The following is a 26,063-nucleotide window of genomic DNA, read 5'->3' as shown; positions in this document are numbered from 1 at the left end:
CAAGCGTGCTGCAAATTGCGTAGAAATGACAACTGATTGCAACGCGCCTCCAACAATCGAATTGGTTAGAATGAGTCATGTAAATGTACTTGAGAAAAACAAAATACTGTTTTATAAGCAATGTGAATTTTTCAGTAGGTTTTATACTACTTTATTTATCCTGAAAATAGGGCCTCTTAAAGTAGTTTTTATTAAAAATTTTTTTTTTAACATCTTGCTTATCCATGTAAAGCAAGAATTCATTGTTGACTCAATTTCGGCCAAAATGTCACACGTCCCCTTTCTGTTCTCATTCGTTCAATTCGTGAATGCCGGCACGTGCCGATTGCTCGTGAATAGGCGTCGCTAATGGCAGTGTTGACGCTTTCGCAGAGAAATCGCAGTTAATGTACCACCGCTCAGCATCTCGAAATTCTCGACCATTCCTCACTCGATGTCGAATGAATCGTTATCAAGCTGCGCCATACAAAAGTGATGTTCTCATTTCTCTAAGGGAGGACCGTAAGGGGGTTTGAAAAATACCGAACTTTCCTTGTTTTTTTTTTTTTTTTTTTTATTAAACCTTTTGGTTTTTTAATTGTATCCGCGACAGAGCTTTTCTTCTAATACCGCGACACAGAACGCGATTCCTCCGCGCGATTTGCTACGCGGATATGAAACGGAGTCGCGTCCGTCCGTGCCCACGCTCGCGCAATCGTGCGAATTGTTCGCGATCGCAATTACGGCAGGACCGGTTGTCTACGGAGGAGCCGGCGACCCCGACGAGACGCCAACGGGCACGTAATTCGCTCGCTGCAATTGTGCATCTCCCGCCCACCCACGCGACCGATGCACCACGCGTGCCACCGCAGACAACGCGAACGTCTCGTTCCGTTGTCTTTCTTTACTGTGCACGAGACGTATTTGTATTACAGAATTTACGGAATGATCGAATGGTCTATAAGCCCTCTCCGTGTGATCTATAATTTACGTCAAGTCTCACAGACTAATAATAATAATTAATAACGAGATTAATAATTAAATTTAAAAATATATATATTTATAATAGAATGTGTGTATGTTCCTTATATTAACTCTTTTGACTGGAGCAAAATTGCATTGTTACTCAGGTTACTCTTTAGACCCCTGAAAATATAGGCAAGGCTATCATGAAACTTGGACTCCACTTTCTTCCCCTATTTTATCTCTTTTGTGATAATCCCAGGCAACGCCGGATAGTTTAAGAGTAATAGTATAATATAATAATATAATATAATAATAATCTTGCTAATGTGCAAATGTATGTAAACATTAGGAGAATGCAGTGACAACCTCGAAGTCACGTTGGTCAAAATTTATTTTTCGATAATATAATCAGTGATTAGGTACTAAAAATCTTTCGTATCACAAAATAGTCGGCTGCGTGACGCGCGTTTAGCCATTATTCGTGTCTTCATTACGAGCACGTTCGCTGATCATATTACGACAGTACACACGATCGTAACCCCGATCCGCGACATTACGTGGCCGTCGATCTTGCAATGTACACCTTACGCGAAGACTTTACACGTGAGGCGGCCATTTCACGCACGAGGAGGCGTTTACATAATAGATTCAGTTAACGATGAGGCGCGCGTGAACCCGGAGCAACGATATCGACGCGCGATATTGATCCTCTTCTCGGTTTTTCCATTGACACGTTAATGAGAACTCGGGGGGACACGAGGGTTTCCCGAACCCCCCGGAGACACCGTTAATGCCGGATGGGTTTCGCACAAAACTGCAAACGCCGCTGATCGATACATGTCCCCCAAACTGCACGCTCTTGAGGGGGAATCCCCCCTCGGTGAAGACCCTAATTGTTGTGTCGACGGAAACGTCGAGCACGGAAACGTCTGATTTCGACGCGGAAAGAAAGCGGGCGAAACCCATCTAATTCTCGTATACCACATTTCTCGTAAATTACGGTTCTACTTTTGGAGAATCGTATAATCGGAACTTTTCTAAAAATATTATAATTATATGCAATTAATTTTAATTAATAATTGTCCATTTTGAAGATTATTAAACGCGACATCTTTAAATCGAAGTGTCGTTCTTGCAAAAGCCTCTTCTCCTTTCTCTAAAAATATACTTGGCAATGTAAAAATGATAATTGTCATAATTCTGGAATTGTTTGATTCCACAGTTTCGCGGAAGAAATTAAATTATCCAGTTGAAAGGGCACTCGGTTCTTGTACGCATCCTGGATCAATATTCCAGGGCGCTTACTAGTGCATATGATGCACGCCGTGCATCGACTCATGCCGTCCTTCGACTCGCGAGATGCGACTCCGAAGTTGTTCAACAATTCTTGCAATATAATGCTTCTCGATTAGCGAGAAAATTATAAATAGCAGTTATCTTGTTCATTCCGGTTTTAAGAGTCTCGGCGACGCCGTATCGTAATTTTATTCTTGTATCGAAAAGCTCGCTTGTGCGAGAAAATCACCTGCTTGTTTCGCTTCGAGAATTTTTTTTGGGGGAATTGATTTAATTTTTAAGATATTTATTTTGACAATAAAAAAACTAGGCAATCTCAGAAGAGTAATATTATATTTTTTATATTTTAATATTAATCATATATGATCCTGTTACATGCGAAACTAGTTTAAGCTGATGGAATTAGGGCACCGCGTGTGTATATAGTGATAAAATTATGACGGGCGCTAGACACTTTCCCAGTTAACTGGATTAAAGCCTTATGCAATGATTCCATTTATAAATTACTCTCAAATATAGCTTCGGAGATTATCTGAATGCCGTTAATGTTATCTAAACGTTTGCTTTTTGCAAAAAGTAATTATACTTTTAACATATATTTCAGATTTTACGAGAAATAAAATTTACAGTAATTAATTTTCAAGCAACTTCACCAACTTCAGTAAACTTTATTCATTCTTCAGTGCCTTAAAATCTTACTTCCAAATATCCGGTAAAATGTCTGCGTTTGCCTGTGAGCAAAACAAAAAATTCAGCCTGCCGATTTACAAAGATATTTTTCTAGTCTCTTTGAGGCGACTGCGAACGTCGTTGTCCGCAAATGTATTACCGGAGGCAAGGAGACGGAGAAAAAGAAACAGTTGGCGGCAAGATGCAAAGCGCAGAGTGAAGAGGTGCAAAGTCGCCTCGCGGGATTAGGCTCTCAGGGCGGAGTCGACCGTGAAAGTGAACATTATCTGCGTTGACTGTACCGGTTGACAATCGGAACTCGACGAGGCACGAATCTCTTCACACTGACGCGGTGGCCGGTCGGCAGTCGACGATCGACAGTCGCGGCGACCGTATCGGCACGTGTGTATCGCGAGCTTATCGCGTCAAAATTTCTCGCACCATTTCGGAGCAAACGCTTCGAAAAATTCGGGCCCGCTCTCGGCGAACAGTCGTGTAAAAATTCCTACGTATTTACCTGCGATTCCACGAATTCCGCGTGTAAATACGACCGCAGATTTTTGCACATTCCGGAAAAATTAACCGCGCTATTATCGACACACTCCACTCTCGGCAAACAACGTAATCGCCTTCGGCGAAATTCATATCTCGGTAATCTATCGAGGATGCTACATTACTCGACGCTTGGCTCGTAACGATATATACGGGGTGTCGTGAACAAAATATTCTGCCGAAACGAAGAACGTGAGACGCAGGTGTTTTAGTCGGCGGTTTACTCACTGACGGATTCCGTTTGAGCGATCTCACGATAGATCGAACCACTGGACCAGGCAGGGACGCAAATCGCAACAAATCGGCTCGCGGCTGCTTCGAGTCGAACCTCGACCGAAAAACAACGAATCGCGCACCGATCGTCTAATTGTAAGCGGCTCGGCGCTATCTTATCGGTATCTCGACATCGCGCGCGGAAAATAAGCGTGAAGGTGAGGAGGTGCGTGTGCCGGCGCGGCTCGTGTCCCTGAAAGATTACGCAACGCAGACGGCAGAGGCACGATGAAGTCGAAGACGAGCGCGAGCGAGAGCTTGATAGCAAGTGAAAGCAGGGCGGGGATCATGAAAGACGGTGTCGACCAGCACAAGCAAAAACCGTTGAAAAAAGGTAAGGACCGGATGTTGGCCGCGGGTAAAGATCGACGAGTCATATCCGTCGCTTCTATTCTGCGGTTTTATCGCCAACCGGCCGTTCTTTTACTTTACGTCGGCTTGTCTTCACAGATCCTACGTAATCGTTGATGACAATGCTAAATTAAAAGTGTACAATTGATCTCCAACGACAAGTTGTTTGTCGTTATTTTTGAAGATTCCGTGGTGACGTTTAGAGATGAATCAGCGTTCAATGGCTCTCAACGCCTCTCTAATCTCCTGCAATATCGTTATCTTTTAATTTGGTAATCGTTTCCCATTACCACTATCTCATTGTTGCCCGTTTGCATAATGGCGATGGATATCGTAAATACGAAAAATTGGGCGGGCAAAACCCGCAGCGCGGGTGCGATAATGCTGAATGAAGCTCGAGATATTTATTGTATCAATATTCATTAATCTTTCGAAATCCATTAGCACTATTATCGCGTCGGTGGACGCATTAATTTTCAACAAACTGTTAATTAAACGTGGAACAATTACAATTACCATTGGATGGATAGATCTCGCTTTTTGTTTCTCGCGATTCGCGGAATTTTTGAACCCGCTGCCGCTGGCAAGACGAAATCTCTTGTCTCGACGCGAAACCCGACGCGATAACGCGAGAGATCGGTTCCGCCGCACGGTATTTTACGACCGTCCGCCGATCATCCGGCCGTCTTATCAACTTGCCTCACGACTGGTTTAATGTATCGCGGCGACACGACGCGACGCTTAAATTACACGATACGAGAGCACCTCGTGTGATACCGCGCGAGCCGCGCGGTATCCAGAAGATCCGGCCGATATTTGCATATTACGACAGGCTACCTCTCTCGGCGGCCACGAATATCTCCGTCACGATTTTCGTCGTTCGTGACGGGGCGAATCCGAGGAACGTGACGTGGCGTCGTCGCACGCCGGAGGACATTTTTAACCGTACCAATACCCCGACGAGGAAAATACATTCCTTCGCGCGCTAGAAATGTCTGTCGGAATCCCGTTTGTGTCTCACTTAACGAGTGCTCGACCGATGCGGTATCGCCGGGACCGCTTTCACGATTATCTGCTGTTTGTCAACCCCCCTAATGGCAAAGTGGCTTTTCAGAACGTATCTAATCGATATACAAAATGGGCAAAAGAAGTAAATGATAACTTCTTCCGTTTATTTATGTGAAAAAAATACAATTAAGTTTAACTGATTTTAAATAATTGCAGTAAAACAAAAAAACTGTAAAATAGACGAAGCCGTTGATCGTATCCCGACCCCTTACCATTACAGGGTTAAACATTCTATAATGCGCCTTCAAATTAATACATCATATGTTTAAAATATGAATTTAATACATACTGCAACTTGCGTTAAATGCAGTGAAAAAGTTTACGAGAGAAGTAATGATTATTTATGAAGTATTTTCCCGGTGAGAAATGTTTAAAAGCGTAAAGTGCTCGCTTCCCGTTGATACAACGTTGTTGACATGCAGTTGAGTTAGCAAGCAAAACGGTAAAACGTTGGCTCGCGCGGAATTCTTTTGCATCACGCCAGGATATAATAATTGCGCTCGCGTTCGCGCTATCGACTACAATGAGTCGCGCGCGCATCGCGAATGTAGTACGAGCATTTTGTAATTCAGTTACCTCCGCACTCGTCGTGGGTAATTAATTACCGGCTTCATGTATTATTAAGTAGCCGTCGGTCAATTGTCATACAATGAACACGCGCCGAAATATGTATTTCTGTATGTTGCATCATGTACCATCGCGGTCTCTGCGAGCTATCGCAACGCAATAATATTTATACGTCGTATACAGCCTTGAACCGTATGGAACGATTGGATAAAAAAACCGTAAAGCCTTTGCAATATAAGAAATCTTTATTTTTATCGTATATCGCGATATATCCTGCAATATATAAAGTTGTAATTGTACGTTTATGATTACTATATATGTAATCGCTGTAGTACTGTTGATTCTATCGATTATGTATTGTTAATAATTAGTCGACAGAATCAACAGGACCGTAGAGATTACATAAAATCAAAAAACAAGCGAGAAAGGACAAGAGAGCATATTTTGAAGATATGGCCGCCGAAGCGGAAGAAGCTGCTAACAAAGGTGACATCAAAATATGTGGAATGTGGAATTACAAAGATATGGTGGCCAAAGGTCATATAAGCAATGAAGATCTCTGGAAGGCAACCAACCAAAAGTACATTAACAACGAAATAAGGAAACGTAAATACGAGTGGGGCACACACTAACGAAGGATTACGAAGAGATACCCCACGCTATATTGGAATGGAATCCGCAGGGTACTAGATGTTGGAGAAGACCACGAACATCATGGAGAAGATCGGTATATGCCGAAACGGGAAAATTGCTCAAAGAACTAAGGGCGGTGGCAAGGGATAAAAAAGGGTGGAAATCCTTTGTAGAAACCTTAAGCTCCTAAACAGGAGTACGGATAGTAATAATAATTGCGATATGTCCTGCAATATATAAAGTTGTAATTGTACGTGTACGATTACTATATATGTAATTGCTATGGCATTGTTAATTTTGTCGACTATGTATATTAATAATTAGTTGAGAAAATTAATAACGCCATAGCGATTGCATAGAATCAAAAAACAAGCGAGAAGTATATATAAAGTTGTAATTGTACGTGTACGATTACTATATATGTAATTGCTATGGCACTGTTAATTTTGTCGACTATGTATATTAATAATTAGTTGAGAAAATTAATAGCGCCATAGCGATTACATAGAATCAAAAAACAAGCGAGAAAGGACGAATCACAGGACACACATTTTACAAAAGCGAGACCACCAAGAAATAATAACTATAACGTACGATAATAATAAAAACGATAAAAACTAACCGCAAAAGCCGCAGATATCGCGTTGTTACCGTTAACATGCTTGACAATCGATGATAATATATACATTTTTTAATTAGTCTACATATCTAAAGTGTTGTAAAATTATACTGCACATACATGAAATTATAACCATATGTGATCATTTTTTTGATAAATAATTGAATTAGTTTACACATGAAGTATTGTTGAATTAGGGTACACATCTTACAAAAGCGAGAATACCAAGAAACAATAACTATAACGTATGACATAAGATAAGAACTAAAGCCGCAGCTATCGCGTTTGTTAACATGCTCGATAATCGATGATAGTATTTTTACTTTTAATTATTGTTCTCGGAAAATGCGTGTATTGATCGAAAAATAACGATTAATATCTAAATATAACTTACGAATTATTAATTTTTAGTCGTAATCTTATGCGTTACATCAGTTTGTTATAATTGAAGGATAATTGAAGTGCAGCAGTTTAACACTTTTTCATTAGAGCGAGTTTAAGCGCGGGCGATAATCAAATTTTTAATGCTTTGTTTGCGAATGATTCTCCGTTCACAAAGTCGATATTTTATGAACGGTATAGAAATTGTCATTTATTAAAATTTAATAATTAAATTGATTGAAAAATTTATGCTTTGCTTAAATTAAATTTGTATTTCTTAGATTTTTAGAGGTACAAAAAAGATTGCGGCAAAGCAGTAATACAAACAAAAGTGTAGAACGGTTTTAGTAGGAAGGAGGGTCATCAAAAATTTATCTGCTGACATAGCAGTTCTGCAGATGTTCTCCTGTCGAGTGCATGCTCGTGCGAATTTCAGCGAAATCTAGCACGTGTTCTTCCGTTATATCACGCTATGCGAACATTATCTTTCAGTTATGTAGTGTTCAGTTATATAAAGTTACATCTATTGTAAGCAGGAATTAAACAGAATTCGATTTTGTTCTTTCGAGTTATCGCGTTAATGTTTGCTTCGTCGAGATAACACGTAACGCTCGTTAGTTTCAAAATACAATGTTCATGTCGCCTGACGATGTGAAAAGTTGAGTGATATTTTATTACTTCATATTTTTATTAAATTTTGACGGTAAAAATAACATAAATATAGTTGTGAGTCTTATTTCGTACAATTCGAAAGTACCGTCCAGGCTTTTTAAATACAAATCGTTTCTTGGAGATGTGCTTTTAGACACCTAGATATTTTCCTCGTGATTCATCAACTCTTCCTTCGTGTTGTCAGCATTCCAAATTTTCTTTCGTAGGAATTAACTTGACCTAATACACATTCTAAGAATTTGCAGCAATATAGCGCAGTGCGTTGCACAGTTAAATGGGCAATGACAATTACAGTCCGAGATTATATTCCTCTTTCTAAGAAGATTCTACCTCTGAATTTTTTTTCTTCTATCTATATCTAACGTGACATATACCAGCTACTTTGCGCTTTAAATAAACGCTGAAGAGCTCAATGACATGACGTGGCATGAAGTAACTTTTAAAGCAATGTAAGTTTTCTTGATCTATATGGACTATAATGAACCAGCCACATCGGCTGGTCACTCGGTGCACGAGGGAAAAATGCAGAACGATTAGATACGATCGGCAGATAATCACTGTACGGTCGATTACCATTCGATTTTATGACCCAGAGTGAAACCCAGGGAGAGACCAGGGCAGCCCAGGGTCGCCGCGTTTGACCCCACTTTGCCACATCCTATTTAGACCACTTACGAATCATATTAACATACCACGTTGCCGCACGGTATCTATGTAGACTCGGTCGCGATAAGTGACGGGACCTTATTCTTCAATTAATTTCGATTTTGTTGATTTTGTCGTGACAGACACCGTAAATCCGAGGAGCTCGACGAGCGCTGGAATACCTGATCGCCGGGATGTATCGCGGATATATAAAAGTCGCGCCAAATTATGGCCTTCGCGTCGAAAAGAAATGTAGTCGTCTGTCAGGTCTTGTCCGGTGACAGTTTATACGGCAAAAAAAGAACCTGGTTATTCTGTGCACGCACAGGTGATACGGCGTCTTTTTAACGGCGAGAGTAATTCCAATATTAAATTACTAATTGGCAACGTGGTCAAGGCACGCATACGCTATGACTCAGAGTTTCTGTGCTTCGTGCTCCGAACATGTAATTTACACAGTCATACCGCAATTGTGGCTGCAATTGTCTGATTATTTGCATAAGAATCTACAATTCAGCTTTTAATTAAATTATAATTATTCTCTTTGACGCATTTGGGAAGGTTTGGCAAAATCGAGAAGAGTTTTCATCAATTCAGTCTTTTCATTAAAGAACTCAAATGGGCGGTGCAGCTTTTATCTTTTCCTTTTTTTTCCAAGCGTGCTGCACGTGACATCGACACATTGTTATCGCATACGATGAGGTCCGTTGACGTGTTTCGCATACGAATCGCGAGGACGATAAATCCCGTTATCGCTCGCTCGCGTCCGAGTTGGGCCTATCGAGCTATCGTTTTCTTTTTTTTTTTCTGGCAAACAGATTTTTCGCCCCAGTTGAAGCGTGCCGTAAATTAAACGACATGCGACGCGCAGACGAGGGTGTGTCACTTCATGGACGAGTGGCCCCGTTCGATTAAACGCGAGCTCGCGTCGTGAGTTTCAATTCTATTCGGGCTCTTCCTGTTGCAGCGAGAGGAGTGCGGAGAAAGCAGCGTCGGGGCACGTATTGTTTTAAGCCGGAAATGTTAAGTCTAATACGTACAATCTGTTTAAGAAATTATTTCGATCGCTATACACTTCGTTCGATCTATCGAGTCGCTATCTAACAATAAAATCGGTATTTCTCGTTGCTGGGATAGTGTTTGATAAATTCTGGAGTCGGAAGAGTCATCCCTGAAGCTGAGGACCTCAAAAACGTTCAGATATCCCGGCATAAGCGGATGCATTTAACTTGGCCTGCCTACGTGCGACGAGAATTCTGCACTCTCGCTCTTAACTCATGTGACGACCCGATGACGTCAAATGTATGAAGAGAGACTGTGATGTCATCGTATATTTTTAAAGACAGGCGAGAGATCCGACCACCTCCCGGCTTTGTGATTTCATGCACGTTTTCATCTTTTTTTTAGCCGGCTGTTTATAAATACCGGCGTCATGACGATTTGCTTTCCTTTCATTGAATTCGCGCAAAATTCTCACGAAGTTGAAATTATTTTCCCGAGAGAGCACATTTCTCGCGTGATTTATGCTGGACGTATACCTAAACGCACTTCCGGGTGTTTACGAAATGTGTCAAGAGAGTTTTAATGTAAACAGAAAGTAGAAAGTTTTGAAACGAATTATTTCTGAAAGTTAGTCGTAATTATTTAACAAATCAAATTTCTATCAAAGCATCTGACCGATATTATCCAAAAGTGATATTTACGTGCGGGAGATTTTTAATTTAAAGCTTATTTCTCCAATGTTGAAAATTTTCTCGCTATTAAATTAATTTAGATCTCCGGAAATAGTTGTCTCTCAACTTCTCTGTAGATAAAAATCGACTGCGTTGGCGTCCGCCATATCGGAATCCGCGGCTGACGGGTAATTAGTTCGTCGCACTCTCTACATTCGCGGAATGAAAAATTCCGTTTCGCGCCAACGGGACCGGATAGAGAAACGCAACACCACGTGTTTTAGCTTCCCGTGTACGTTTTTTCCTTCTACGTACACATCGTTAGGTCGAAACGAGCGCGGTCTTCGCACGGAACGAGCCTGGATTCGGTGCAGCGAGCGCAAAACGGAGGTGGATTATTAGTTCTGCCTCTCTCTAAATATTGAGACTGCGCCACGAGGGAACACGCACACCCCCGCCTGACATTTCATTGCGATCTGCAGGCCACGCGCGTAACGGCCACCACCAGATATGCCACAATTTATCGTGGAACGCGTTCAAAACAACTCCGATAACTCAATAAAGGCACCATATATTCATCGCGCCTTCTCGTAGTTGAGTCATCGATTTGAACGACTGAACAGGGTGAGCACTTGTTCCAGCACGAGTTTTCATTCATCCGCTAGTCAAGAGTCGCGGTCAGGTTTTTTTTTAACCTCCTATTTAATTACTCTTATCTTATGGCATACGGACTTTCGCGATGTATGCATGTATACATGGAAAAACAGAAGTAAAAACGCTCAATTCGCTACTATAACAATTGTAGTAAGAACGATCGTGCAATTTGCGTCGCCTGGCGAAATAAAAATTATGCTGCTCGGACTCGGTCGAGATAGTCATTATTCCCGTAATAAAGTAACGAAGAACATAGTAATATAATGAAGAAAGCGTGATGCAGACGCGACCGCGAGGCGCCGATTAAGTTCTATCTGAAATCGGATGGCTAATGAATAATACATTCACGTTATTCGTATACGTACATGAATATTCGTGTTAAAACACATCGTGCTCGTGTTTTGGCCGACGTGTTCGTTCCGATCGATCGCGATATTAATTCGCGACACGTACAAATCGAACACGATGTGTGTTACAAATGTAATCTACGGGCATTGACAAACACGTGCACATGAATGTGCAAAAACGAGTCACTTTAGTTGATTACTGTATTATATATATATAAAAAAAAAGAGAAAAGTGCGAAGAATCTTTTTTTGCGTTATCTAACGACCATTATTCGAAAAAATATATACCGCAAAGAGATAGACTTTCGCAGGTATACTAAGCTATCTAAGCCAAATTATCAGAACACGAAAAATTTTATATGGAATTAATTTGCTAATTATTTGCTATTATTTGCTTCTAAAAGTAATTTTTTTGCTCCAGCTATTAAAAAGTTACGAAGGACTGGATAACTTAAGATTAAGCTGTCCAGCCATTGTAAAAAAAAAAACATATACATAAGTCAAAGCAAAAAGTTAATAATACCAAAATTATTTGCTATTTTTTGCTTGCAAAAATAATTTTTTTGCTCACACTATTAAAAATTTACAAAGGGCTGGATAGCTTAATATACCTGACTTTCGCGTATTTAAGGTCCGATTTTTAGAAACTTTTATTTAATGTATATAAATAGATATTTGATATTAAACATAATGAATACATGATATATAAATATCGAATGAATATTAAATAGAATATAATAAAAGACAAGTTGATTGATTATTTTAAACAGCTTCTTATTTAAAAACTATTATAGTCTCGGCACTTTAATATTTTCATCTCAAAATGACCTCAGGAATTTACCATAAATTTAAATTACACGCAGTCTGAGTTAACTGCTTTGCTCTTTATATATATATATATATATATATATATATATATATATATAAAATCTGCCATTTAGTTTTGTAATCAAAGCTATCTTAGATCCGGACATCGATTCGTTGAGAATCGGATTATTCTGGACTTAATCCAAATCGTTTCATTAGAGAACGCTATTAGACGCGCTGTCTGATCTTCTTCCTGAAGGCGAGCATTGTGATGCACCCTTTCAGCCGGCGACAGGTGCGTTACGTAACCGTTGAAAGTTAACGTACGCTCCGAGGAGAGCCGATGATCAAGCGAGTGGTAGATGCGAGTCGCGAGTTGTTGGCATAGGCAACTCGCACTCGAAGAAATCTTAAATGATCGGCACGCAGGTGCCGATGACTCATACAGTGTCTTCTTCCTGTTATTTTTAGCTTGCGTCTTTCGTACCCCCGTGGGAAAAAGTTCACGTCGTTAACAATTGTTCTATTTAACATGTTGCTTGCCCGGCAAATTTTGTACGTCTTACCGTCATGGTAGAATTTTCGCTATTATAAGCTTAAGTATAATGACAAAACTTGTGCAATATGATTATCTTTATTAGCAACATGTTACATAGCGCACTTAATATTTGACATTATTATCTAACTACATGTATTATGCAAAATTTTATATTAAATGGCGTATATTATTTAGTGTTTCAAAAAATTTATATACTGTTTTATAGAATGACAGCTATTTAATTTCTATAACTTCCCGATTGTCACTCTGTAGTATACAGAATAAAGCTATCGGGGTAAAATTAAATGTTGTTTATCCTCATTCTTTGAAAAATATGTATTCCAAATAAATAATTTTTCTAAAGATCTGAATTCTTTATCTTGTTATCTCAGATAATAAAACATTAAAACCATGTTGTAATTATTCTAATTAAAGACTTACAAATATTATAGAAAAAAAACGACCGTTTAAACATATACATTTACTGCAAGGCTATTATTTTGCTATAAAACAGTAGAGATTTTGTTATGCGTGACTGCTCGCGAATCAATTACATTACAATATTCTTTACATCTGTTTCTCGGTTATTGTCGCATACCAGATTGCGAGACTGAAATGGAAAACTAATGATCCGCGAAGGAGCACATTTCAAATGGCTAACGCTGTCTTTGTTTCAGGTAAAACGTTTTGTCAATCTTGTAAGAAGAAGTGCAGTGGGGAGGTACTGCGGGTGCAGGACAAATACTTTCACATAGGGTGCTTCAAGTGTGCTCAGTGCAACGCCAGTTTGGCGCAGGGTGGTTTCTTCGCACGTGAGGGCTCCTATTATTGCACCAAGGTGAGTTGCATCTTACTCGACATTCTTTAGATATTTTTTCACTCAACGCGTTCGTTATTCTGCTAATCAGGATTATCGGGAGCGCTGGGGCACGCGATGTGCCGGTTGCGGAGAATATGTGGAGGGTGATGTGGTGACAGCCGGCGAGAAGCACGCGTTCCATCCGAATTGTTTCCATTGCCAAAGATGCCGGCAACCGTTGCTGGGACAAGGAACAAAAGTGTCCCTTGTTCAAGGTACGTGACGAAACAATTACTCTCGACTCGTTGAGGGCTAAATTGAGGCAGCCTCGGATCTGCATCTTTATTTAGCGCATTACTGCTTTTCGACACAACACCAGCATTTCTTACACGAAACGAGAACACCGAATGACGCGTGGAAGACTCGTTAATTCAAATAGCCAACAGTTTCTGTGATATTGTAGATTGCGATGCGTTGATGCGTATTGAGTTATTGCGTAACCGATGTATCTCTTTGGTACAACTTTCACAATTAGCGTGGCAGTCAATCTGTTAAAGCAAATTGCCACTTGGGCATATCGTTGCTCCACCATTACAAGGCCATATGTCTACTATGTTACGTCCTTGTAACAATTACGCGGCCAAAGGTAAAAATCCGGCATGACGTGCATCACTTTATCGTGTATAACGGTGCATGTCACCCATTTCCAAGAAATTAAGGCCGATTGAACATTACGAATAAAGTACGCTGGATATCACATCTAGTCCTTCGTCAAGAAAGTTGTTGGGAAAATGAAAGTAAATTCCATTCATTATCATTTAATTTGGAGAATGTCAATTAAAAAAGGAAATAATTTAATAAGGAAAATTTTATTTTTATCAGCTTTTAAACAAAATTCGAACACATTCCGTATTTTTCCGAACCATTACATCAACATCTTAATTTGTTACTATTAATAAAGCAGTAATTTATCGAATGTTTTATGACGCAGTCGATACAATAGAATTGAGCGATCTTAAATCAATTTCTCTCAAGTGAAAGGATTGGTAGTCGTAAATAAAATCGGATGACAAATTTCATTATAGAAGAGACAATTGGCACGCAGCGCAAAGGTTAATGATGACGTCTCAGGATCTGTCGCCGGATCTCATTAATCTTCACTAACTTATGCATTGTTCATAGGTCAAGCGCTATGTCACCGATGCGTTGGTATCCCGGTCCGGGAGGCCTCCACGCCGATCAGCAATAGCGCCGGTACCAAGGGCGGCGGACAGGATCCTGGTGCCTGCGCCGGTTGTGGAAACCAATTGAGGGAAGGTCAGGCATTGGTCGCGCTCGATCGTCAATGGCACGTCTGGTGCTTCAAGTGTCATAGCTGCGACACTGTGCTCCACGGGGAATACATGGGAAAGTGAGTCTCGCGTTGATTCACAAATCTATCCTCGCACCTTGAACATCTACAAACATTAATTAACATTACTCTAAAAGTATGATAGCTTCTTTATGAGATTGGGCAGTCATAGTGTTGGAAAAGTTCAAAAATGAAGCTTTCAGAGTAATAAGCATGTCTTGAAAAAACAGTTAAGAAATGTACACTGTAATAAGTGTTTAAAAAATTATTTTTCTTTATTTTAACTTCAAAACTTTTCTTCAAATCAGCACAAGGATGTGGATAAAGAAGATACGATTCAAGTGACGCGCGAGCTGTAGCCGTTAAAATTTTTTTCAACAGAGACGGCGTGCCTTACTGCGAGAAGGATTATCAGAAGCAGTTTGGAGTTAAGTGCGCCTACTGTAACCGTTACATCAGCGGCAAGGTTTTGCAGGCCGGCGACAATCATCATTTCCATCCGACTTGCGCGCGCTGCACGAAATGCGGCGACCCGTTCGGTGACGGGGAGGAAATGTACCTGCAGGGTGCTGCCATATGGCATCCACGCTGCGGTCCAGGACCTACCGGACCCAATGGCATCGTGAACGGACACGGGGACGCTCACACCCCGCAACATCGGGAATCGGAGCGAATTTCCAGCAGCGCTTCGGAGATGCAGGTAAGTTCGGTTGCGTCGCGCAATCGGTGATTCGCTGTCTAGTCGTATTTATTCTGTACATTCGTGTATTATAATTGATTTAAGCTATTGCAGAAGCTTGTTTATTTTTCCTTAATTTAACTACGAAAATTCTGAAGCAATCGTAGCATCCTAATATGTCTAATTGTTTGGATATACGTTTGACTCGCTTATTGTGAATAAAGATTGCTGTATACACGGCGTTAGTAATTTATACAATTTTATAGCAATTCTTGTGATTTACATAATATTGATACTACATAACAATGAAAGCAAATCTCGCGTTATATGAACTAACACAGCATAATTTATATTAATATAGTATCATTTGTGTCTTAAGCGGATTATTTAATACGCGTGTACAATATTGCCTATATACAGGCCGTTTCCAAGTAATTTATACTTTGTAGTGATAGATTTTACATGAATCACTAAGAACACTGCATTCGAAAGAGCATCAAAGGTCAAGTATAATTTAAATAGCAGATAATTTAAATAAAACAATATTTTAAGCATTGATGGTATATATTCTTTAGTACATTCAGTGACGGAAATATATTATGTCGTTGAAGCGACACTCACATATCTGAAACGGTGAATGGAAATAGCATCGCGTTCCGGAGCGTTCTAAAATAATACGTCGTGAGTGTCTAATTTTGATTCCTTCCTGATCCAGAGGGTATAGAACAAACTAGCGTTTTTCAAATGCCATTGCTCTTAGCTACTCATTGAATATCTATTATTATATAAAAGCTTATTTAATCAGAGAGTCACAGTAAATTGATTAAATTTTCAATACATGATATACAAATATCAAATTTTAAGTGAGAAAGTTGAGAATTCGATATCGTATGATTCAATAGTTAGCATAATATTATTTTGATGTCAATATTGTTAAAAATTATAATATTCATATTACGTTAGAAAATTTAAAAAAATGCATGCTGCTGTTTATGTCTAGCACTCGCATTATTCGACTTGGTTGCATTATACATATATTGAGTTGTACTCGTCTGCATAATTGAATTTACCAATTATATCATAAGAAAAGCGAAGTGTTTCGCATATATTGAACATTTTCCTGAAAGTTTACTTTGTGATTTCTATCATCATAGTATGTAACATACTCTCTATATTAAAAACATCTTTTTATGTTTTAAATCTTGCAAATTCTTCTCCGAAACACTTTGTCATTCGACATATATTCTTGTGTATGTCATGTGTTAATGTAATATAGTGGTAATATAGAGCAGAACACCTTAAATCCCCCTCAAAAGAGATTTAATTATTTTGTCAGCTTTGTGTATAGCTTGATTTTTGCCTCGGAGATGAGCTCGCTTGTCACTTTACCGTTCTTTCGTCTCACGCACGCCTCGATGTAGGAAACAAGCGAAACATCAAAGATTATATTATCATACTTGATTTTTTTATTAAGTTTTTATTATCGCTTTTCTTAATCGTTGTTTACTTTTTCCGCACGGTCATTATGTATAGTTTTCATTGCGGTCACGCACGCCAAGCCTGAACGGATCGCTGTGCAGCCCTTACAGCAGCCTCAGTCGCAAGGTATGCCATGTGTCACTTAGCACAGCACTCTCTCAACAAGTATTTCTGGTATCACTTCTCGCGTTACCTCTACTCGGCGACGCGTGCTTTCGCTCTGTCAGACACTTCGATCCTATTTCAATTTTATCGAGCCGTAAGATAGAAAATTAAAACTGTCGAAGCACTGTTTGGGATTTATACTCTCGTTAATTTTCATTAACAAAATGATTTCTATCAGAAATTTAATTGCGTCGTCAATCATTTGAATTAGCGACCGTTATTTAGATGTAAATGTATAAACGGAGAAAGAAAATTAATGTATTTTTTTTTAATTCAGAAATTCTCAATATAAATTGCGTTTCTCTTGACAGAGTGTTGCTCGCCTTGCACGAGCTTTTTCTTCTATACAAAGTACGTCAGCAATTTGAATAAAAACACAAAAATATCAATTCCTTTCAAAAGAAACGAATTTCAAATCAAAATCAAATTATTTTAAGGAAGACTTTGTTTATCCGATTTCTTCTACGCACTTTGTATAATTGATAGTAATATTTAGATATATAAAATGCAAACTGTACTACATGTGTAATAAAATACATTGATTGCCTCAGTATTATCCCGCTCGAACTGGAAGCCCCGGTCTGATCCTGCGAGAATACGGACGACCGGCAGAAGATGTGTCTAGGATTTATACTTACTCATACTTGACTGAAACGCCCAGTCAAGGATATCTGAGACGTCCGATACAACCGTACGATAAACCCCCCACTAGCCCGCATTTTCATAGACCTAGCTGTAAGTTTTTTTTATATACATAAACCTAGCTGTTAGTTTTTTTATATACGTATTCAATTTAATTATTAGAGATTAGATATAGAATTTATATAATTATAGAACAAGACTATGTAACTGTGCTATAGTCTAATGTAATCATCCTTTTTATATCTTGAATGTCAGGAGCAGGAATTTCAATTCATTTAATTTCTAAATTACATTTATTAAAATATTCGATTTTTTAATGAAATATTTCAAAGAAATATATTTCGTTTTATTCTATATCGTTCGTCTGATTCGTCAATTTATTTACGTTCTTCAGAGTAAATTCGTCAATTACTTTCATGAGTACGAGAACACGTTTGCTTCGTTTCACAGCATCTCGTTCGATAAGAAGCAGCGGTGGACGCAGCAGCAGATCAGGAATGAGAGCTTTGGTCGATGCATTGAGCGACACCAGACCGAAATCGCCGGCAAGCCAGGTGGATAACGATGAGCCGATAGAACTAGCGCATTATCCGGACGCCATGAAACCACCCCCGGGGGCACAACCACCAATCGAAAGAGATGATTTCCCCGCTCCGCCATATCCTTACACTGATCCTGAGAGACGTAGACGATGGTCCGACACTTACAAGGTATTATCTGATATATTATCGTTTAATCCTCAAAATAATAAAATATCACGTTTTCATTAATTCTTACGTGATGCTAAATATTATTAATGATTAATTAACTTTTCAATGTTTGCTTCTAATTCAGGGAGTACCTGCATCTGATGATGAGGATGATGTGGATAACAAAACATATATCAAGGAGGCGGAGCAGAAATTAAAAAAAGAACAGGATGAATTGAGCAAAATCGACACGGGAATAGCTAAGGTATTCCTGCATGATCGCGAAAAAGATCGGGAGAATTTGAGACACAGGGCTGCGAACGTCGATCCCAGAAATGCCTCGAGGACACCGTCTGCCGCCAGGGAACCAACGTACCGATTGCGCTACGAGAGTCCCGTCGGTGCATGTAAGTTACAATTAATTTTGTATTTTTAGTATTTTGATATGAAGATTTTTTTTAATTATTTTACTTGTCTAATTAGTTCTGTTCAATATTTTAAAGAAAACATATTGTTCTTAGACTTACTATTAGATTTGAAAACCTATGAACAGTGTCACATTTAATACGTAGAAGATAATTCGACGAATGTTTTGTACAGCGCCTTCACGGAATATCGATCATGCACGACCTTGGGAGGATGAGGATGGCTTCAGCTACAGATCTAGCGGGCCTAGCTACAACGGTAAGTTTTTGTCCGCCACGCAACGCCACTCGTAATTGTCTTATTAACATAAGTAACGATCATCTCATACATGTCCACACGTTCGCACATGACACTAACATACCACTCTACCGTTTAAAGTAACATCAATTAGAGAACACTGTGAGTCTCGATAGAGTGGGGTTTCCCAGGGCGGGAGGTCGTAAATGGTCTCATTTTATCGATAAAAAAGAAATTTGGGTTTGCTATGTGGAACGAACGACCGAATCGGCCAATGCAAACTATGAATGTGGGAGGGTTTCATGCTAATTAACAAACGATGATAACAGTACGAAACGCTCGAGAACAGGACTTTATTTTAAGTGGCGTGTGTGTAGCATCAAAAAACCATACATTGGGCGCCCAATTAATACAACAGGTGATGTATTCTGCCTATGCATGTTGTCGTCCCTTACCTGCTTGCCTTATCATTTTTTTTTCTTGTCGAACTGCGAACGGCGCATCAACCGATACCTCGAAATAACGAGCAATTAAATCGCCATTGCAATCTTTAGCCCTGGAAATCATTTCTCGAGGTAATTGATTCTGTTGCTATATCTTGCATGCTATTTGGGACCACGAAGTTTATCATACACGGACACATATATTGCTCCCATGCATATCACTCTCATTTTCGCGTCACGACCGTACTTTTAGATAGAATTTTAAATTAATTAAAAAATCATTATTTTTCTTCACTTTTCTATATGCTTCAATAAGATTTAAATCGCTATCGTGATCATTCTGTTTGAATTTATACAAAGTTAACGTTTAATCGAAAATAATACAAGATATATGAATATTTACTATAAACAACTGTTTCTATAATTTCTTATTTTATCTTTTATTTTATTAAAGACAAATATAACTTAAAATTACTAGCTAATCTCTGATTTAATTTTGATAATTGGCAACTGAGTTGTTAAAAAATTTATAATATTAAAATGCTTTTTTAAGAAGAGTTAGTTTTTAGATATTTTTTGAATCTTATTTACAATATTGGAAGATAATTTGACAACACGGTCGTTTTGTTTTATTGCGCATGATAATTATTTCTTTTCTGCACCGCACATCTTCGCTTTCTGACAAATATACAGAATTTTGTGCTTCACGGTATATCTTCCAATGTTGGGTCAACAGTTAATTTTAGAACGCTAATCTGGAACGTTTGACAGCTCAATGTAATTCAATTTTTGTGCAATAAATATTATATAATTAAGAAACAACATTGCGAAAGCGTAACAACATTGAAAAGGGCAATTAAAGATTACTATTATGAATTGATGAGATTATTTATAATACAAAAATTGACTAATTATTGCAACTTTCAATAATTACAATAAAATGTTTAATAGCAAAAATCTTTTCGATTGGATTTTTGTTTGTAAAAATTATAAAGAAATCTACTAACGTAACAAAATCACTAACAGTCCCCAGTTGGCGTTCTAGATTTAATAGGACACGGCAATCTACGTTAGTTACACGATGCTACTACCTGTCGTCTATTATCATTGTGTCTCTATTTGTGTTTTTGTGTTTGTGTTGTGTTTGCGTGGGCGGCAGTTGGGAGGTCATCGGCGCGCTCCCCGGCTCCCAGAAACTATCCACCCCTTGGTACTCAGCGCGCCTTCACTCTTCCAAACGCCACTAGGCACTATCACTCGGTGAGTCCGAAAACTTTCCAATTCGCCCGCCGTTGGTCCCAAGTCAAATCAAATCCATTTCTGAGTTCCATATTTAAGCTTCCTGACTTACCAGTTCAATTTCTTTATACATATTTTAAAAAGTTTCAGCGTTATATTACGTGATTCTTTTTTTTTTTTTTTGCGCGATTAAGGACTGTAAATTGTGCACGTGTAAATTAGGCATGTAAAATGTATTTGCCGATGAAGAAATAAGAATTTATAGTTATTGCTGCGTCTTAAGATTGAAACAACGATCATCATTCAATTGAGATTTCTGATAACACGAGAGTAGTTCATCTATATCTATGATTTTAGATGCATCCCATTTATTGTAATTATGCAATAATATAACGTATAAATATTACGTTTTATTTTTCGAGATCCACGTTTCTGTCTGCGTTTTCAGTAAGAAAGGAAAGCTTTTGACTTGTCATCACGGCGGGCGCGCTTACGAGACGAGTCTATTGTACTTACACGCAGAGGTGCTGGCTTTTTATGTATCTGTTTTTTTAAATCGCGAATTGCCTCGCACACTCTACTTTAATGAGAGTGATCGCTTTTGTGCACTCGAAACTATCGGATATCTTTAAGCGCCGTTTGCCGATGGGGGTGCGATAATATAATTGAAATTATTATCACAGATATCCTTTGTTACACGCGATAAAATTAAAAACAATTAGATTCCGTAGAATATATTTAATGACACGATTGATGTGTGCCTTTCTTAATTATTTATTAATTAAAAATATACATTTTATTTCAGTTATTAATTGCATAAGAGATAATTATGTATAATATAAAATAAAAGAATAGGAAAATTGAGCAATCCATAATAGAATTATATCGCGTGTATATCGATGGATATCTGTCTTTTATCAAATTAATCCGGATTCGAAAACATTGTAAAACACAAAGTGCTGAATGTATTGTTGAAGCGCAAAGATAGGGGAAATCCCTTGATAGTGGTTGATCTTGGGTTGGGACACATGAGGGAGCGACATGACTCCGGGTAGAGTTAACGGGTACAAAAAAAATCTGGCAAGCGAACGTTGGGCATTCGTATGGGAGATTGAGCGAATTGAAATCACCGCTGAAACTAATCAGTAACACCTGTCGATTGACTGATTTGCAAACCAGTTGTGAGCTCCCTTCGGCACATCCCGAAGCCGGGGTACGGTCTGGCACCGCGAAGTCACACCTTCTCCTCGACCGGCGGTTCCGTGTCTGCTCTCCCTGTAAGTCTTGCACCGCAAGTCACAGTCGGCGATGCGACGTGCACCGCGCTGATAGTGCAATAATACGTATATAGAAGAGAGTATACATAGAGTCGACTCCGCGACGGCCGAGCGGAACACGCCTCTCTAAGATAACGCTTTTCTGTCGTCTAGGGCGACTATTCCTTCAGCGGGATGGGCGACAAGACGCACAGCACTGACTTCTCGTCTGGCAAGTCGGACAGTGAGTAAAACGAGAGGGACCAACCGATGCCGGTTCCCCATCGCACATACATTGGCTCTCTCACCTGTTTACATCACGCTTCCCGAGCTTGACGCGCTCGCAAATTAGACAGATGCAGTGCCTGCGATGCTATCGTGAATCGAGCGAGCGCTTCTATCAGCTTCTACTGAGCTAAGATTACGCTAACAGCGCTGATCTAAGACGTTTCGGCACGTCTGACAAAACAGAACTTTATAATTTCGATCTGGAGTTGGTATCTTGTTAACGGAAATTTTATTTGGCGTGGTTTTATTTTTTATATTAAATCTCTTGGTCTCTCTAATTTGAAATTAATATTCTGGTAAAATTTGTTTAAAATTAACTGAAGTTAATTTATCAAGAACTATATAATTACCAATCGTTTATAGCAGAAATTATTGTTTCGATAATTTTTATAACGAGACTTTTACGAGACGCTTACGTTTCGGAAAAGACGCACGATTCCCGAGACATTTCAAATTCACACGCATTGTCTCACCGCGCACAGTTCGTGATGGAGCTACTGGCGATTTTTGCGAGCGCGTCGCTTCCACTTTATTATTTTCTTTATACACTACTTCGTTTTGCCTTGTTCTCGCATGCTTTACTAACATCCCTGCGAGTTATCGCACTGTCACTGTGAAACGTTGTACGTCGTACATTGGCCTGTACATCCATCGTATAACATTGTCTATTTAAAGATCTGTGATAGTGGCACTTGTTTGATTATTAATTATGAGATTAGTAGTCATCTACAATGTGCCTGAATTGATAAAGAAAGCGATAAGATAAATTATACCGATTCAGGAAATATCAAAGAAAGTATCAGAAATGTTAAATAGAGATTCCGATCCTTATTAGTATTTTCTGCATTTGGCCAGAAATTAGAATTATAATTACACTATTATATTCTTTGACCCATTGAATAAAAAATTATGTACATAATGCGATTATTAAAATTTGTAGTCGACATATTCTTACAGATTTTAGACAACCCTTCTATAAATCTGGAAATTTTGCAGTAGACTTATTGAATTATGAAACAATCATGTCTCCAGAATTACCTTATTTACTTGTAATTAAATAGCTGCGTTTGCGCTGCTCTGCGCATTTTTTCTACATAAATTGTGAAATATATAGGCAGGTAATGAAAGGCAAACATGATTGGTGAAAAACAGATTGTAGTTAGCATAGGAAATGGTTTGTGCAACATGGTTTGATATGGTTTTCTTTCACATTTTTCCCCAATTTTAGTATCAACAGGCAGCATCACGGATGTGGATCGACGGGCATTGGTATGTACCACAGCCCCATACTACTCCCGGCGAATTAGCATGGTTTGTAGCTTGTTTTTGCATCACAAATAGAACTTCGTTTATCAGAACAATTTGAGTCATACTACACATTAAATCTCTTTCTATATTAATATAATTATTGTTAATTTTGTAAGTTATTAAATAAGTTTTAATTTGTCGAAAAGTGAATAAGTTTTTTCTTTAATTTTAAAGGCAGAAAGATTCAGCAAATATATATATATTTTTTAATTGTATGTGGTATCCAATTTGATTATTCTAATAAATGGAGTTTAAGCAAATGTAATTTTATTTAACATTTTAGCACGTCTCTATAATTGCAGATGTGTTGCATTAACTGCACACATTCGTCTAGAGAAACAAGACAGTACAGTTCGTACGTTTGAAAAATTTGCGATGTGTATATGCATATTATTTATACATATTTGTATGATTATACTTAATTTGCTACTTGTCCTTATTACGATGTAATTATATATTCTGTATATAATGCTGTATAATGAGTATGCATGCATGCTGTACATTTTGCTGTTATTTTGAGTTCTGCATTTTTATCATCTGTACTCACTTTTAATTTGCTCTATGTTGCATATTCGATTTATCGTAAGTTTCTCCACTTTTTAATTAAGTTAAGTTAGTTAATTAATTGAATTATTTAAATCCAATTTGCACTATTTAGCTTTATGGACAGAGTTTTAATATAACATAATTTATTTTGTGAAAATTTTTAATTTTGAAATTCGAAGTATAGGCTCCATTGGAAATCCACGAATATAAAAAAAAACTGGCTAATTAAAAGTTAGGCGCGGTAAATAATGCGCGAAAGTTATTTTTAAATTTTTACACATTCTTTAACCTTGGTATCGTTTTGATTTAATTAGGGGGAGGGAGGGGATTTTATTACTCCAATCCCAAAGCTGTGTTGCAAGTCTGACAATTTAGTCGGCGCAGTTCACCAAGGTTGAAAAATATGTAAAAATTTTAAAACAACTTTCACGCATTATTTACCACGCCTAGCTTTTAATTAGCCCGTTTTTTTTATATTCGTGGGTTTGAGAAACGGAAATAATTGAATCTTTTTTATGTAACTTATTTGCATAATTTATTTAATATAATTTTGAAGATAACACAAGAAACTGATATTATCACATCAGAAATTTAATGCATTATCATTAATATGAAATTATGTCATTTTTTGTAAAAATGGATTATTCAATATTATACATGTCATTGTTAATAGCACATTTGTTCAGTATTTAAATATTTCACGTGTTAAAATGTGTTTATATATAATAGAAACATTTCTTTCATACAAAACTATTTTCCAATTATAAGAAATGCATGTATGGTATATACATTATTCGCACTTGAAAGATTATAGCTGTATAGTAGATACAGATAGCATCGTTTATATAGAAATCACAAATTGTATATATGTATATTGTGTAAATTTTGAAAAGAAATTTAACTGCTTGCACATAAGATGATCGCTTCAGTCCATTTCAACTAAATTAGTATACTCCAAATATTTTAAGAATGAAATCGATATACTTTTAGTAACTGGACATCAGTATTTTGAAGCAGTCTATTGAGTCATACGAATTCGTACATATATATAAAAGAAATTTGTTAATCATATTATTCATTATTATGCAGCGAGAGTATAACAGTTTTGTAGTGTGTAAAGAATGTGTTTACTATTTAAGGCGTGGACAAGGATATTCTTAGGGGATGCATGACAATGGAAATTTTTAATTGAAATATATGCATACATCTGGAGAGATCTTGTTGCATTTTACGAGTTTTTACCAAACTTACATTCACTATAAAATCGAGTTACTTTATAAAAATCTTATCTGACGAATTTTTCCTTATTCAAATTTATTTTGATGATTCGAAGAATGCAACCCCTTACATCTTTCTCGCATCGTCCATATCATTTTCGTACTATTCGCATCCGTTTACCCTAATGTAACTCATAATTTTGTGTGATTGTGGTGCAGAATGATGGTGGAATCCTTCCATCGTCCACCACGTATACGGGTGGCCTAGGTTCGGTTGTTGGAGGCCACCACGGGGGTCACCACGTAAGAAGATCGCTGCCGGACATGGGGGCTGCGCCAACCGAACCACCCAAGCTTTATCCCTACCATTTACTTGTTATCACCAACTACAGGCTGCCAGCTGACGTGGATCGTTGCAATCTCGAGGTGGGTGCTAGCTGCGAGCTATTAAATTGAAATATTGCTTAATCTCTTCATATAAATAATATTGTAAATTTACAATATAACGCTATTGTATAATAATGTTTTATTATTGAGAATGAAAATATTCTCCGTTTCTTCTCATCGCGTTATTTATTGAGATTAATTGATACAACAACCATTAATGGC

General features: G+C 38.1%; 1 protein-coding gene across 13 annotated transcripts in view; it reads left to right on the top strand.

Annotated features, from left to right (window-relative positions):
• Unc-115a (Uncoordinated 115a) overlaps nt 1-26,063 on the top strand; it is a 30,095-nt gene that overhangs the window by 1,552 nt on the left and 2,480 nt on the right. Inside the window, exons 1-15 of one of the 13 annotated variants that reach the window (XM_071793809.1) lie at nt 3,267-4,069; nt 13,368-13,528; nt 13,599-13,764; nt 14,672-14,900; nt 15,222-15,540; nt 17,053-17,124; nt 17,715-17,898; nt 18,256-18,515; nt 18,640-18,901; nt 19,095-19,178; nt 20,760-20,864; nt 22,019-22,116; nt 22,270-22,339; nt 23,612-23,652; nt 25,674-25,880. In XM_071793809.1, the coding sequence (XP_071649910.1) occupies nt 3,964-4,069; nt 13,368-13,528; nt 13,599-13,764; nt 14,672-14,900; nt 15,222-15,540; nt 17,053-17,124; nt 17,715-17,898; nt 18,256-18,515; nt 18,640-18,901; nt 19,095-19,178; nt 20,760-20,864; nt 22,019-22,116; nt 22,270-22,339; nt 23,612-23,652; nt 25,674-25,880 (2,364 nt within the window). In that variant the 5' untranslated portion in view covers nt 3,267-3,963. Of the gene's footprint in view, nt 1-3,265; nt 4,070-13,367; nt 13,529-13,598; nt 13,765-14,671; nt 14,901-15,221; nt 15,541-17,052; nt 17,125-17,714; nt 17,899-18,255; nt 18,516-18,639; nt 18,902-19,094; nt 19,179-20,759; nt 20,865-22,018; nt 22,117-22,269; nt 22,340-23,611; nt 23,695-25,673; nt 25,881-26,063 lie in introns of those variants that run through there. The other 12 variants (XM_071793745.1, XM_071793728.1, XM_071793735.1 and 9 more) reach the window with 12 other exon arrangements.

Source organism: Temnothorax longispinosus, chromosome 1 (genome assembly GCF_030848805.1).
Source record: "Temnothorax longispinosus isolate EJ_2023e chromosome 1, Tlon_JGU_v1, whole genome shotgun sequence".
Taxonomy (NCBI): domain Eukaryota; kingdom Metazoa; phylum Arthropoda; class Insecta; order Hymenoptera; family Formicidae; genus Temnothorax; species Temnothorax longispinosus.
The sequence above is the reverse complement of the archived record's forward strand: the minus strand, read 5'-3'. Positions and strand labels throughout refer to the sequence as shown.